At 33.7% G+C, this 14,657-nt stretch overlaps 1 protein-coding gene across 1 annotated transcript in view; it reads right to left on the bottom strand.

Annotated features, from left to right (window-relative positions):
* The window catches only part of LOC129218356 (transient receptor potential cation channel subfamily V member 5-like), a 119,080-nt gene extending 105,236 nt beyond the window's left edge, over positions 1–13,844 (bottom strand). The window contains 2 exon segments of the mRNA XM_054852599.1: positions 2,139–2,340; positions 13,695–13,844. Coding sequence (XP_054708574.1) covers positions 2,139–2,340; positions 13,695–13,844 — 352 coding nt within the window.
* Between the last annotated feature and the right edge of the window lie 813 nt (positions 13,845–14,657).

The raw sequence follows: 14,657 nt of genomic DNA, 5'->3' as shown, positions 1-14,657 counted from the left end.
AGTTTTTTTGTCGACCTGACCACACGTGGATATGTGCCTAGGAACGTACAGACACCCGAAATATCCATTTTGATGATCCCCGAGTTAATTACAACAAGTTTTCTCGTGACGTCTGTATGTACGTATGTATGTGCGTATGTGTGTATGTATGTCGCCGAACTCCAGAACGGAATGTCCTAGAAAGTTGAAATTTGGTACGTAGAGTCCTAGTGGGGTCTAGTTGTGCACCTTCCTTTTTGGTTGCATTCGTATGCTCCAAAAGGGGTCTTTTGCCCCTTTTTTGGGGGAAATCATTGTTACTTTCGATGTAAACTCAAGTTGTGTTATAATTTGGCGGACACTTGGCGATATATCGCCAGTCTTTTGGTCGCCAAGTTTTGTCGCCAATTTGGCGACAAATTTGGCCTTTTTTAAAAAAAAATCTGGTTTCAATTTGCCCATTGTTGATGATATTTGGAGAGTAAACTATTGAATCATATTAAAACTGCCAATAATGAGAAAATGACATTAAATGGGAGTAAAAGGAAGTCATGTGATGCACACATCAGCTCGTTTATTTACTGATTGATACATGTATTTTTTTTCAATTTTATTTATTTCGTGCCCCGTTCCAGTAAAACCTAAAGTGAAGGAAACAATAACGTAATTGAATTGCATTCATTTGTTTGTTTTCTTTAAGAATAGTTTTCAAAGGAAATAATGCATGTACGGAAAAGTCTAATAACATAATGGATTAAAGTTTTCGGCATTTTTCTTGACCGTAAATTAATTGAAAAAGGATTACGTGTTTGACGTTCGACAGAATCCCTTTATGGCTCTTTAGTCTAGGAATTATTTTTTAAAACTTGTTGCTTCGCGAGTTTGAAGCTCAAAAGTTACATTTTTTAGAAGAAAATATTTTGGAAGCTAATTCTACTGTGCAAGTAAAAGGACGAGCCCGGGAGCACAGGTAAGACAGCAAGCTGATATTATAGTTTAAGCCAGCATCATTAATTATGAAACAACTTTTTCAAAGTTGAAATTGCATATTGAGCCCGAAAACTTGCATAGAGCATGAAACAAAAGGGAAATATTAATCCATTATACATTATACAGTCGAACTCGTTTATAACGAAGAGAAGGGACCGCGATATTTCCTCGTTATTACCGAGTGCTCTTAAAAAAATCACTAAAATTCTTACATATTTGCTTTGCTTGTTTTCAATTTCTCTACAGTGCCAAAGAAGTTGGAAAATTCATTTGAACTGCCTTATTGTCTCTTTTTTGCAGTATTAATGTCTTTCGAGGAATATTCATTGGCCAAAGCATCGTCATTTTCACCCCGACTTCAAATAACGGTTTTCCTGCATGTCAAAAGATAGTGAGTATGTTGATGGTATTTCAGCTTCAAATTCTTTAATTTTTGCTATCATCGTCGCTTTCATTAATTTCTTTCATTTGAGTTAGTTTAAATTTGAGCTACAATAATCGGAAATAAGTATCAGGGAAGTGAAAACACTGACGTCAACAAATATATGTATTTTTTCAATGCTTCTCTTACTACTACAATTTAAAAAATGCCGTCAGAACTTATTTTAAGAATGTAACACTCATCATTTTGCTGGAAAACAATAGAAATTTTATGAATCAGAAAAATACTCTCTTTAAGCGGGGTTTGCTCTTTAAAAGCAAGTTTTTCTCCAATAAACTTAACATTGTACCAACTTAACCTTTCTGATTTCCTCGCCAAAACTGAGTTCTAGTTTAATCATGGCTCTTTATAAGCGAGTTCGACTGTATAAAATGTATTCCTTTGTATAAAACCATAAAATATACGAAATTGAGAAATATTTCTTAAATAAACACCGTACTTACTGATGACTCACAAATTCTTAAAATATAATAAATATCAAAATATATTGTTAAGGGAAAATAACTCTTCTTAAATGTTCAAGCGTTTAAATAGTTTTTAGGCCTTGTTTTTAATGCTCACAATTGTTGGGAAATTATTTCTCAAGTGAGTGGAAATAAGGTTTGCTATTTTTTAGCGTTATTAATTGATACCTGAACTGAAGTTAAGTTGAAAAAAAACTTTTTATTTCAGAATACGTTAATAATTGTTAGTATTCTTCACATTATTGCAATAAACACATCATTACCTTCTTTTTCTGATGCATCAGATATATCTATAGTCGAAGACTTAGGCGAAGTCTTTGAGTCCCCTTCTCTGTTCTGAGGGAGTTGTTTATGCTTCGGTCTATCTTTATTCCTGGTAAGTACAAGCTCTTGAATGGGTACCATTCTTCCCTCCCCTTTATTATACAAGAAAGGAAGTACGAGTTCTCGAATTTTTTCATCCAACTGAAAAAAAAGAAGAAAAAATGTTTTTCTTAAGATGACAGTAATTTGAAATGATCCGTCATCGACAAAGGCCGCCAAATACCTGGCACTGGGTCACCCTGGCGAGTAAAAAATACCTTAGGTTCTAGTTTTTTTCCAAGACAAGAATCTTTCAGATGCCATGTTACGCTGAATTTTCTTCTAAACTCTGAGAAATAATTGAATCGACGATTTTAGAAAGGGAGTAACTCCTATTAATTTCAATGAGACTTACGCCTTTTCTAAAATCATCGATTCAATACGCCTGGTAGCAAAAACTTCGTCTTGGCTTCTAAGATTTTATAATTTTTAACTGTCTCTGATTGTCAACCCTTGACACGATTAACTATTTCAAAACATGTTTTTCAATTACTGATGAGCACTCACGCATAAAGAATCTTCATTTTTTTAGATGGTGGATAAAAAAAAAGTTTTCAGTCAATATAATTTATGTTTCTCAAGCAATGAGTTTAGTGTATACAATGCACTGAAAGACAAAAGTGTCCTCAACGATTTTACAGTCTGCTGCATTTTGCAAATAGCTCTGAACAGAAACTGATTTCACGGATGGAATATTCACGAATGAAAGAAGTTTTATTTTAGTTCAAGTAAGCACTGGAGATCCTATTTCAGATTGCAAATAAAAATAGGCAATACATTTATAGCTTTAACATATATTTACTAAACGGGCATACGAAGTTGAAGCACTTACTGAAAAGCGACAATTTAGTTCATAAAGACATGAAAAGTTAGAATAAGACAAGAAGAGAATTCTATATATCAAAAGCCACTCACAAAATCACGTTGCTTACAATTCGGTTTACATTTTAATGTGTGGTGAACAAGATTGAATTCTGTAAAATTATTTTGATATTATGAATGCTTTTTAAGAACGTATTCAGCTTACAGTGAGAAAAAAAAGTAGAAAATCAATATTTTTGGTCTTAAACTGTAACCATGGATTTCCATCATTTTGTCTTCAAAATTTTTTTGGTTGGTCCGACTTCTTTTACACGTATCATCCTCATCAGAAAAGTCCTTATCGTGAATAAAGAAACAAAAAAGAGTAAAATAATGACGCATATAGACGATGGTGTATCAGAAAAGTTATCGTAAACATTATCTAATAAGCCTCACATCAGCGACTAGGCCCGCAATTTAAAATTTTTCAGGGGGAGGAAGGGAAAATATGTGTAACTAATGCAAATATACAGAAAAACAGCAAAAATTACGCCCACTGTCACGTAAATACATTATTTTTTCGAAGCTAGGAGGATCTCAGTTGCCATCTCCAGATCCCCAAAATGACGAGCCTGCCTCACACCAAACACCAGGCAGGTTTGGTTCTCAAAAGAGGGAAATTTAATTTTAATAGGTGCTTCGATTGTTTCACAAAACACACTTCAAACACTCCAAATTTTTTAGTTCCTCAGTCAATGTACTAACTTTATGAAGAACGGGTTGCATTGCAAGGTCAACCTCAAAAAGAAAAAAAAAAGGTCGAGTAGGTCGTGTCAAATGACACATGTTCAACAATCCGGTTTAAATAAAAGAACCAAAAAAGTGAAAAAACTCCCCTTCAACGTGAAAAGAGCAATATCATGACTCAAAATTTAAATTTAGGCCTCTTTGGATAGTTTTTGTATACGGAACACCCCGGTGGGTTGTTTTCGCCCCCTTTCTATAGGGAGGTGAATCCCCCCTCCCCCATGACAATTGCTTAGCATCAGAAAACGTCTGTGCCAAATTAGGCAAAGATACGACGAAAACTGTTGATTTGTATAAGAAACACCCTCCTATGAGAAGGGTTTGCTCCCATATGGTCCCCTATATGTGAATTCCTGAACATCAAAAGTCTTTTATGCCAAAGTTGCCAAACATCCGACATCAAATGTTGATTTGTATAAGAAACATACACACAAATAAACTTCCGTTTGTATTTACGAATATAGATATTGACTCTACTTCCATATAATACAATAAAATTTTGAAAATTTGTAGAGACAATATTTAAATAATATTTTTGTCTCAGTAACGGACTTATCTTATGAAAACTGTCCGTTATTGGTCAAAATAATACATTGGTGGACAAAATTAGAAGATGGAGAAATTTTTCCCAAGGTGTTTCGCGAAATACTCTCCAGAAATAAATGAAATTGGGTATGAATGTGGTTTTTTTGTGTGCGTTCATATAAATAACGCAATAACTAATGTAATAATGCGTACAAAACATTAATTAAAATGTTGTTCATGAGGGTGAGTATTGGCCCAGAGTTCAATCAGGTTCAAACTTTAGGTTGAAAAACGGCAGTAAAAAGGGATTTTATATGACATGTTGTCGCTTAACGGGAAACGGGATGTCATGCTGCTTACTGTAGGGAGTTTGGAAGTTCACTCACTCCTCTTCCAGAGTGGTTTTTCAGTGTCTAAGCCATGATGTGTACTCATTTTACCTAAATCTCAGCAAAAAACAACAGGATTATTCTAGAAAGGCATTCAAAATCTCTATTGCATTGCAGACCGGAATTAGCAAAGGAGCTGGACGCAGACTCTATGGGCCCCATGTCCTGGTTCTTTGCGGTTTTCTGCGAGAAATGAGGGAAAATAATTCCATCTCTTAGCTTTGTCCATCAGTATTTAATTTAAATATTGTTTCTAGGAATCAGTATTTAACTGCTTTATAAAAAAGGAAATATAATCGTTGTTTTAAAAATTCTGACAGTGGAATTATTGAGTTAAAAAAAAAAAATGAAATACATTAATGCAAACCTAATAAATAACCTTTTCCCAATTATTTCATTTGCCCAGATACGATTACTCACTGGAGTTCTTTTGCCCAATTGCAGCACTAATAAACTGAAAGGTGTAAATGACATACAGTATTATTTCGAGATAATTAGTACAAATGGTAAGAGAAACTGTAATCTGTTTTGTAGCAAAAATGATAGTAGCAAATGAAAATAGTCCTGGCAGGTGCTGCTACACACCACGATTTAGGAACACTTAAAAAAAAAAAAACATATATTTGCACACGTTTTACTCAAAACTGTTATTTTGTTACTCTTCACTTTACTTCTCGCTTCTTCAAACTCACAAAAAAAAAAAAAATCTTAGCTTTTGTTTTCTAACTGATTCCAGTGGAACATCATCTTCGCAAATTTGTTTTATTTGTATTTTAATAAAGGAAGCTTGTTGTTGGTGCATGCTTAGCGTATGATATGCACTCAGGGGCTCCCGGATGGGAGGTCACTGGAGGTCACAGTGAACGTCCAAAAAATTCATCATTCGGCAAATTTTGTCCGACGATTCGGCAAATTTCGAGAAATAATTGGAATTTGTAAGTGCCTGGATGTTCCTTTTCATTAGATGTAGGAGAATGTAAAGCAAAGTAAAATAGCTAAGATGACTGAGCTTTTTCAAAATGAACAAATTGGAAAACTGTATTGAAAATTACAGTACATAAAGAAAGAACATTGTATTTTACAATAAAACTTGCATTGAAACAGTATTTCTTATTTTTGGCAGTAAATTATTGTTCTAGAAAAAAGTGGAAAAAGTTCACTTTTTTTTTCATGGGGCAAAGTGAAAAATGAAATATTTTTGTAATGAAATGTTTTCTATTAGATTATAAAAAATATTTTTGGTCAAATGAATCAGTAAATAAAAAGTTGAATGAATAAATAAAAAGACAGTGAAAAAATGAACGAATAATTAAATAAATTAATGCACGAGGACAAAGCCGGCTGATGGCGTGATGGTTAGGCGCTGGCCTTCTACTCCTGGGGACCCAGGTTCTGACCTGGGTAGCCAGTCGGTGGATTTTCGAGACGTAGAAAATCTTCAGCGCCCATGTCGTATGATTATACGGCATGTAAAAGATCCCTTGGGTATTCGTTTGGCTTAGAATATCCCTCGGCTTAATTAAATTCCTAGTGCAATTTCGCATCAAATGAGAGTCCAGGTGCCTCCATCTGGTGGAAACTGGGCGTCAAAAACACTACTGTGTCATGCATCAGCGCCTTAATGGTGACACACGAAAGACTGATGCATTGTTGGGGAGCGCACTAGGTCTGGTTATAGCGCAGAGGCCTCTTGAGATGGGTCTCTTATACAGCCTCAGTGGAAGGGAAAAAAATGTACGAGGACAAATAAATGAGTGAGTAAAAGAGAGAACGAATATAAGTGAATGGCTGAACAAATAAATGAGTTACTAAATTAAGGTATATTAATAAGGTTATAATATAGAAAGAGATTTAACAAATGATTGAATAATTAAACAAAACTGACTATTTCACTTTTCCCCATACATTTACCCCGCATGTACTTGTATAATTGTGCGAAATATTTAAAATACAAATAAGCTTAATATTAACTAAATATATACTGCACCGAATATTAGAAGGTCTCAATTAATATTTCAAATGTAAATTACAAGAGCTTTAACATTTAAAAATTACAAAAATAATTTTTGACTTACAACAAAATATCTTTATGCGTGTATCAACTTTTGAAAATTGCTTGTACAGTAAAACCTGTAAAGTTGACCACCTTTGTAAGTTGACCACTTGTCTAAGTTGACCGCTTTTGTCAGAAACGGAATTAGTCCTATCTTATATAATGAAGGAAAACCTCTGTAACTTGACCACCTCTCTATTTTGACCACCTGTCTATCTTGACCACTAGTATACACCAGCTTTGGTTTGGAGTATTGTAAAAAAACCTTTTTAAGTTGACTACTTGGCAAAAGCATTAGATTGTACTAAAGGTTCCATCAGTTATGTCTCAAATAAATAACCAGACATTTTAGAAAATCCTATGAATATTTATGTTTCCATCGAAAAACATTGGACTGATGTTAGGTTCTAGAAAATGCGCCAAACTTCAATAAGAAGTTATTTTGTTGAAAAGTAGATTACCATGGTTACAAATGTTCAAGAAAAAATCAAATGAAGAATTTGAGTAACTTTTGACTTATGAATTTTTAGGAATTGTTAATATCAAGTAACTCGTTTTTTTTCACTAGTAATGAGGCATTTTTTTTTTGACCGATTCACAGAAATTTTAAATTTGTTTGATACTTTACGAGTCATTTTTTTTAAATAATCTCAAAAAATATTTAAACAACATTTTTTCTTATTGTTTTAAAGTAATGTTAAACAATGAAAGTGAGTTTAAAGTATTCCAATTAGTTAAAAATGAATGCATGAAACAAGAAATGACAAAAAAAAAAAAGGTTTTCATTACTACCCTCTATAAGTTGACCACCTGTCTAAGTTGACCACCAAAGTGCTGCACCGCAAGTGGTCAACTTACACAGGTTTTACTGTACTATCCTATTCAAAAATTTTCACAGGTAATTTTTTCTTCATTGGAACAGACTACATGTGTTGTTACACAGTTATTGTATTACTAGATAGGTGACGCTGAAAGCAGAGTAAATATTTCACCATTTCATTTTGCCTTGCTCTTTCACTTTGTCCCACGTTCCTCTACTTGTGTGTATATATCATCATTGGGTGTGTATATCAGTATTTTATCATTCGGCAAAATTTAGAGTTCCAATCGAAAAATTAAGAATTTCCGCCCTCTTAAAAATTTAAGTTCGGGGTGTCCCTGTATGCACTCTAGCAGTGCACGCTTTTTTACCCAGGAAAACATTTTAGAGGGGGTATGGGTAAATTAGGGGTGGGGTTATGGTGAGTCTTAGAATTTTACTATGATCAAAGAAAATTTCTGAGTTTTGTGGAAGGGGGTGGGATATACTCCCTAAATCTCCCCCCCCCCCCATGGATATGTCTTAAGACTTTTATACAAATTCAATTGGTACCTTTTAATGAACTATATTGGGTTTTCCGTCTTCATTAAATATGTATGTGATGCTTATTGTTCATCTTTACACTACTGGTGCCCTAGTTTATGCAAGAAAAAAAATCTTTTTCACTGATGAGATAGTCGAGTGCTATGAAAATCTCCCTAATTCTAATGCATTGATATATAATCTTCACCATGCCTATAAATCCCTGTCCACGAATACCTCGAAACTCACTATATTTTCTTTCTTCCGCAGCAATTGCATACAATGAATCTTCAATCAGATCTCGCTCTCATAGTTTTAGTTTAGCGCCATCTATTTCTCATTTGGTTAAACAATACGTAAATAAAATTAGATTTAAGTTCTTCCAAAAAGGAAGCTTTGAAAATAAATCAACAAAATCAAAAGCTGTCTTTTTATATTTCATAAATATTGGAACGTTTTTCCCATAATACTTTGGGTTCAAAAATACTAATGAAAACAGAAGGTTTAACAACTAGGGGTGGGGGATGTTATGGCGCAGCCTGCGGGACTGATTTTTTTTTGGGGGGGGGGGGCTTTTAGGGTTATTTTCCTGTTTTTTTTTCGGGAAGCTATTGGTCTTGCGGTGGGATCTTCATGGTAAGTTGAGGGGGATGGTGGAGGAGGTACGCCCCTGCTCTTAAGGGAAGATGGGCACTCCTGAAAAACATTAACTTTAATATTAGTATATTTAACCAGCAGAAGGAGTGCTTCATTATTTCTTTATTTTCTAGTGATTTTTACTTTTAAATTTGAATATATTCCTCGTGCAGTCTTTCTCATCACTATTTACTTTTAAATTTAAGCAATGAGGGTGATAAAACTGCTACATTTGTGCAGCTCTAGTTTAAAGAAAAAAACAAACCCAAAATATTTTCTTTAGAGAACAGGTCTCGGACTGTTAGAACATGAGGTTTTTAGTTCAAAAAATATTTAGGATGAGTTAAAATAATATTCTTCAAAACAAAAATGAGCTAAGTCCCCATTTTGGGAAACTGGTTGTGAAAAATGGGAAATTCATACAAAACGATTCTCATTTTTATGGCGTAATTTAAAAATTTATGAAGACTACGCATTTTGTGAAAAAGGACCCATAGTAGGAATAAGAGAAGGTCCAGTAGAAATTAGCTTCCTGCAGGAAAATAATTAAATTGCAAGTCACATGTGAAGTTTGCATCGCCTTCTTCGCTTGAACATGCAGCACACTTCTTCAATGTGACTTTTATAACTAAATCCAACATTCTATGTTTTTTTTTCCTTCCAATTTTCGTACCGGAAAATGAAAAAGATACAAAAGTAACGTTATCACTCTCTTGCTCTGCACCTGATGATGTCAACTCGTCAATTTTTCTTTTTACTTCTTTGGCAGGAGTAGGAATGTAATATATCATATCAATTACTCTACCGATACAATCTTCTTAGGCTTCTGAAAAAACTGTTATGTGCAGGACAAAATGTCTTCTTTTCCTTAGAATGAACCCTATATAGGGTAAGTGCTCCAGTAGTTGGCCAGTCTCGAATAGTCGGCCACAAGGACATAAAACTGCTCAGGAATAGAATATGTATGACTCAAAATCGGATATGATACATTCTCATATTTACTTACCTATCCCCAATTATCAACCAATTACAGTGAAGTTGTGGGTACTTTTTATTAAGTAGTAATGAGTCATTTTATTTTAAATATTGTACGCATCATCCTAGTTTGCGATTTTGCTTTTTCTTTTATTTTTTATTAAGAAGACACATGATCTTTAAATGTTAAGTACCCTTCTTTTTTTCGTTCTACTGTAAATTTGCTTTTACTTTTGTTTTAATTGATTGTGTAACTAAACATTTCTATTAAAAAATAAACTCCTTCTTAGACTCAATTATTTTTAGAGGGGTGACCGACCACTCTGGGTACTGAATTCGTATGAATTTAAAATAGTCGGCCATGGCAGATTGACCACTGGTTCTATACTGTTTGGTTGATATACCTCCCAGTAGTCGACTATGTACTTAATATGGATTTTCTAATGTTCACCAAAGAGTAATTAAAATTTAAGTATTGACACAGCTACAATTCAGCTGTTTTGAGTAAAAATTCCCCGTCTAACGATTTTTTTCCAAAGAAAATGTTTATATTTTGTGGCTTTACTTTTTTTTCGACAAAAAGAATCGTTTCATCATTTTACTGCTTCTAATGCTGATTTTAGTTCAGAATTCTCAAAAACAAGGTTGAAAACAGGTTGTAAGTTCAGTCCATCGTTGCGTTTAGAATACAAGTTCTAATATTTAACTTGTCATTAACAAATGGTAATTTATCTTTTTTTTTTTTTTAATCAAATCATGATACTTTCATGAATTTTTCTCAAATTATTTCAATGAGCGTTAAACCTATTATTAATCTTTCTATTGCTCATTTTGCTAAACTATTTGCTTCTTCAAAGGTTCAAGAAACCTGAATTCTACTATCTTGACTAATTATTAAAAATGTTGATACCATTTCTTACTACTGCTTCTAGCCAAATATTTAATTCATTAGGTTTTCTTCATAAGGATATCAAAATTTACTTCTTGTTTAAAAGTATGCTGAATTTTTTTCAAAATAACATGATTTTAAAGTTGCATTAAGTTGATTGATACCCACTCCATTTTAGTTCATTCTATGTTTATAAATGTTCTTGTTGAAGACTCTACGATTACCTTCATGACACATCCCCCATTTCTCATTTTCAATTTATCCACAAACAGACCCGTCATTTGGGCATCAGAGGGGGGGGGGAGGGCTACAATTTTGACGTTTTGTATTTTCGAAACATAATTAATTAAGCTTATTTTCTTATATTTTGATGCTTTTTTCGAATAAAATGGATTGAATTTATACCCTTTGCCCCCTCCCCTCCCCTCTACACCAGAAAAACTTTGAAAATACGGACCTGCCAACATAATTTGTCTTACTCCAGTTCGTTCACAACAAAAGTACCTTTTTTTATGATAAATTTTGTTTCAAATGTGCCTAAGATTGCCAATCCTTTAAGTGGTTTAAAAACGGATTTTTACTTCCTTTGTTTTGAGGTGAAATTGTTTCCAAAACTACAATTTTAATTTTTTGTTCCGCATGTTGAAGTTTCGTTCTAATGAACCTGTACCAGTCAAATATCAATCATATTGATCATTAATTCATTTTCATCAATCACGAATTCCGTCCGTTTATTCAGTCTTTATCATAGCATACACAGTTAATATAGAAACCTGTTTCTCCTTTCTCGAAAAACCCGGTTTAACCCGAGTCTTTTCATTCTTTAATTTCTATTTTTGCAGTATATGATACCACTTTAATAAGTAATGTAGAAGATAAATAATAAAAAAACGTATTGCATGTGATGATTGTATCCAAACTGCTTGCAGTTTGAAAAATAATATTGTTAAGGGTTCGGTGCAGCTTCAACTTTCTTGAAAGGACGAAACAGTTCTTGAGAAAAACACAGGAGCTTTATTTACACTATTTACAGGAAAGATAGTTGACAACTGCTAAATTAATCATCGGCAATTAAGCAAATACCAATCAACACCGTAAAGTCAACGGTTACGCACGTATTTACATCCAAATAAGCAAAAATACAGCTCAAAAGGCTTCACAAAACAGAGCAATAAATGCTCTCCAGCGTACCGCTGCAGCGATTCACAGGCAAAAACTAACTCGAGACTGACTTTTTATCATGCGAGACGCTAATTTATACACATCGAAAAGTTTCCACAATATTCCAAAAGATTCCCGAAAATCGTAGACCGTTATTTTATTTCTTTTCATTCACAAATTTTGTCATTCAGAAATGAGGTGACCGTATACTTCAGCCGAATGTACGGGGGCTGTATATTCATTACAAGAAAATATTTACAGGTTACGTTACTACAATAATTTTAGATGAAAGATAATTTAATAAACGCCAAATTTAGATAGATTACGACAAATTAATCACAAAAAATAATTACTATTTACAGAATTTGTAACAATATGAACATAAATGTTACGAAGACATCAAGAATCCAGACATCTTCCGTAATCATTGGAATAATTAATTTTGTAAGTACAATACTGTACTGTAAGTTTCGCATTCAATTTTGTTTACATTTATTCACTCATACCCCATAAGAGTAATGAAAATGAAACGGCCAACTACTGGAGAATTTTCTCGTATTAAAGATAGGTTTGTTTTTAAAATAAAAATGTTTTTTCTTCTGAAACAATTCAGTGAATCATTATCAGAATGGTATTGTCTAAAGTCTTACAATGTTTTTGTTGTTGTATCGATTGCTGCAATTTAAAGGTTAACAAAAACCAACAATCGCTCTCTTAAATGGCCAACTACTGGAGCTCTTACCCTACTACATTGTTCGAGCAATTTACTTTGAGCAGAAAAAAAATCCCGTAATTCATTTTAAAATTCACCTTTTTTTCAAACTAAATTTTTATAAATTTTGACATTGCAAAATTTACCCCTCAAAAAACTGTCGCCTATCTTTGAAACCGGGCTTGCATAATATTTAAAACCAAAGCATCTATAATCATAACGCACAGGGATCGTAGTCCGAAGGACATGAGATATAGTGATTTTAATCAGGGAAGCCCACCCCTGGGGAGGGGGGGGTCATAGCGTAAACTGCGCCATTGAGATTTTTAAGGGGTGTTTTGAGGGTTATTTTTAACTTTGGGTGTTACTCTTGCTGGGGGGGGGGGTCTTAGCGATATTTGGGGGGTGGGTGCCCTTGATCTTAGGGGGCATCCCTGTTATAATAACCACTACCAAAAAGTTTGCTAAAACATGAGTGCCCCCAAGTGAAAGGGAGGAAGCTGCCTTATTAAAATGTTTAGAAGTCTTATCTCTTTTTAGGGATATCGTTCTTAAGAGGAGGAGGAACGCCACTGGTCTTGAGAGGAAGGGGCCATAGGCGTAGCAAGGATTACCGTTTGGGAGAGGCGAGCATAGGCGCAACAAAATAGTAGTTTTTAGTTGCCCCACCCCCCCGCCTCCAGGACCAGGAAATTCATGTCCCCCTTAAAAAAAGAAACATTTCATGCCATTTATGGTCAGATGAGAGGCAAAATGCAGTTATACAGCTCTCCACCAGAATTTTTTTAAATTAAAGTCTTTAAAATGTTTTAAAATTATTTATGAAAACATTAGGGAGGAGCGTGAGGATCAGAGGCTCTCTTCTTTGGAGCGGCAGTTGCCCCTCCCTGCCCCCCCCCCCCCCTGGCTACGCCGATGGATGGGCATACCTAGATATACAAAAATTTCAATGGGCAAAGAATTTACGGACAAAAAAATCTTATATTCCATGCAGGCAAGACATAACGTCAAAAATTTTAAGGTCTCTGTTACCGGTGAATGTATCTTAAACGAGAAATGAAAGGAAAAAACTAACAAAATTTATGTTTACAGTATAAACCACATATGTAGTTCACTAAAAACAAATTGAGAATTGCTTTCCACTTTAAAAACAATATTACACTCACATCGCTATAATCTTTCGATTTTACAGCTTCTTGCATCAGTTCAACAAGAGTTCCTCCTTTCTTCAGATTAATGAGAGTATAAATTTTCAGTGAGCCACTATCAGCTTGTTTTTTCACACCTGAGCTGACATTGCTCTCTGCGTTTCCCATTTTCTGTAAAAGAAATTCAAAGTTAAGCAGATGTCTATAATCATTTACAAAGTTGATTAACGTTATGTAGTAATAAAAACCGATAATAACTTTTTATAATGCTTACTTCAAATATTTAATTTCGTCGATTTATCTGTATCAGAAAAATAGTTGATTAAATGAACCTTAGTAGTTTGGGTATTCAGTAATTGGACTTAAGTTGGTTTAGCGAATTAAAGAAAGTTTATTGAAGATAGTGCTATATTAAAGCAAGTATACATGAATTAGTAAGTTCAGCACGTAAACTGAAGCAAAGTAAAATTGTAAGTGCACTTAGTATGTTATTAGATTAACGAAGTTAGATAATCATTTTGCTAGACTTAAAAGCTCAGAATTAAGTAAAATAATAACCTGTTTTTACAATGAATTGCACTGAACGATTGCAGTCAAATGTTGCAAATTATCGAACGACCCCTTACGATTCATCGCCTATCCAAGAGTTATTGAACTTGTGCTCATTTGATCGCTGATATCTTTCTAAATTTTTAAGGTACTGAACTGGAGCTTTTTTTTAAGAGTGTAAGGAACTACTCATGTTTTAAATTTTGAAGGTTGTAAATTGTTATCTTTCGCGCATGCACAGAGAAAGTTTCATTGCTTTAAACGTTCATATTTCATCAAATTTTTAATTTTTAAACTCATATTTTAGTATTGTTTCTCTTGTATGCAGTCAAATATTTTGAAAGTTTAGTAAGAAGACACGGAAAACTGCGTGTTATGAGTCAAAACCCTTCAAACAAAATTTGTAATTTCGAAAGAAATGCTTACATCTTT

The sequence above is a fragment of the Uloborus diversus genome, chromosome 3 (genome assembly GCF_026930045.1).
Source record: "Uloborus diversus isolate 005 chromosome 3, Udiv.v.3.1, whole genome shotgun sequence".
Lineage (NCBI taxonomy): Eukaryota > Metazoa > Arthropoda > Arachnida > Araneae > Uloboridae > Uloborus > Uloborus diversus.
Note: the sequence above shows the minus strand (reverse complement) of the source record. Positions and strands in the feature narration are given on the sequence as shown.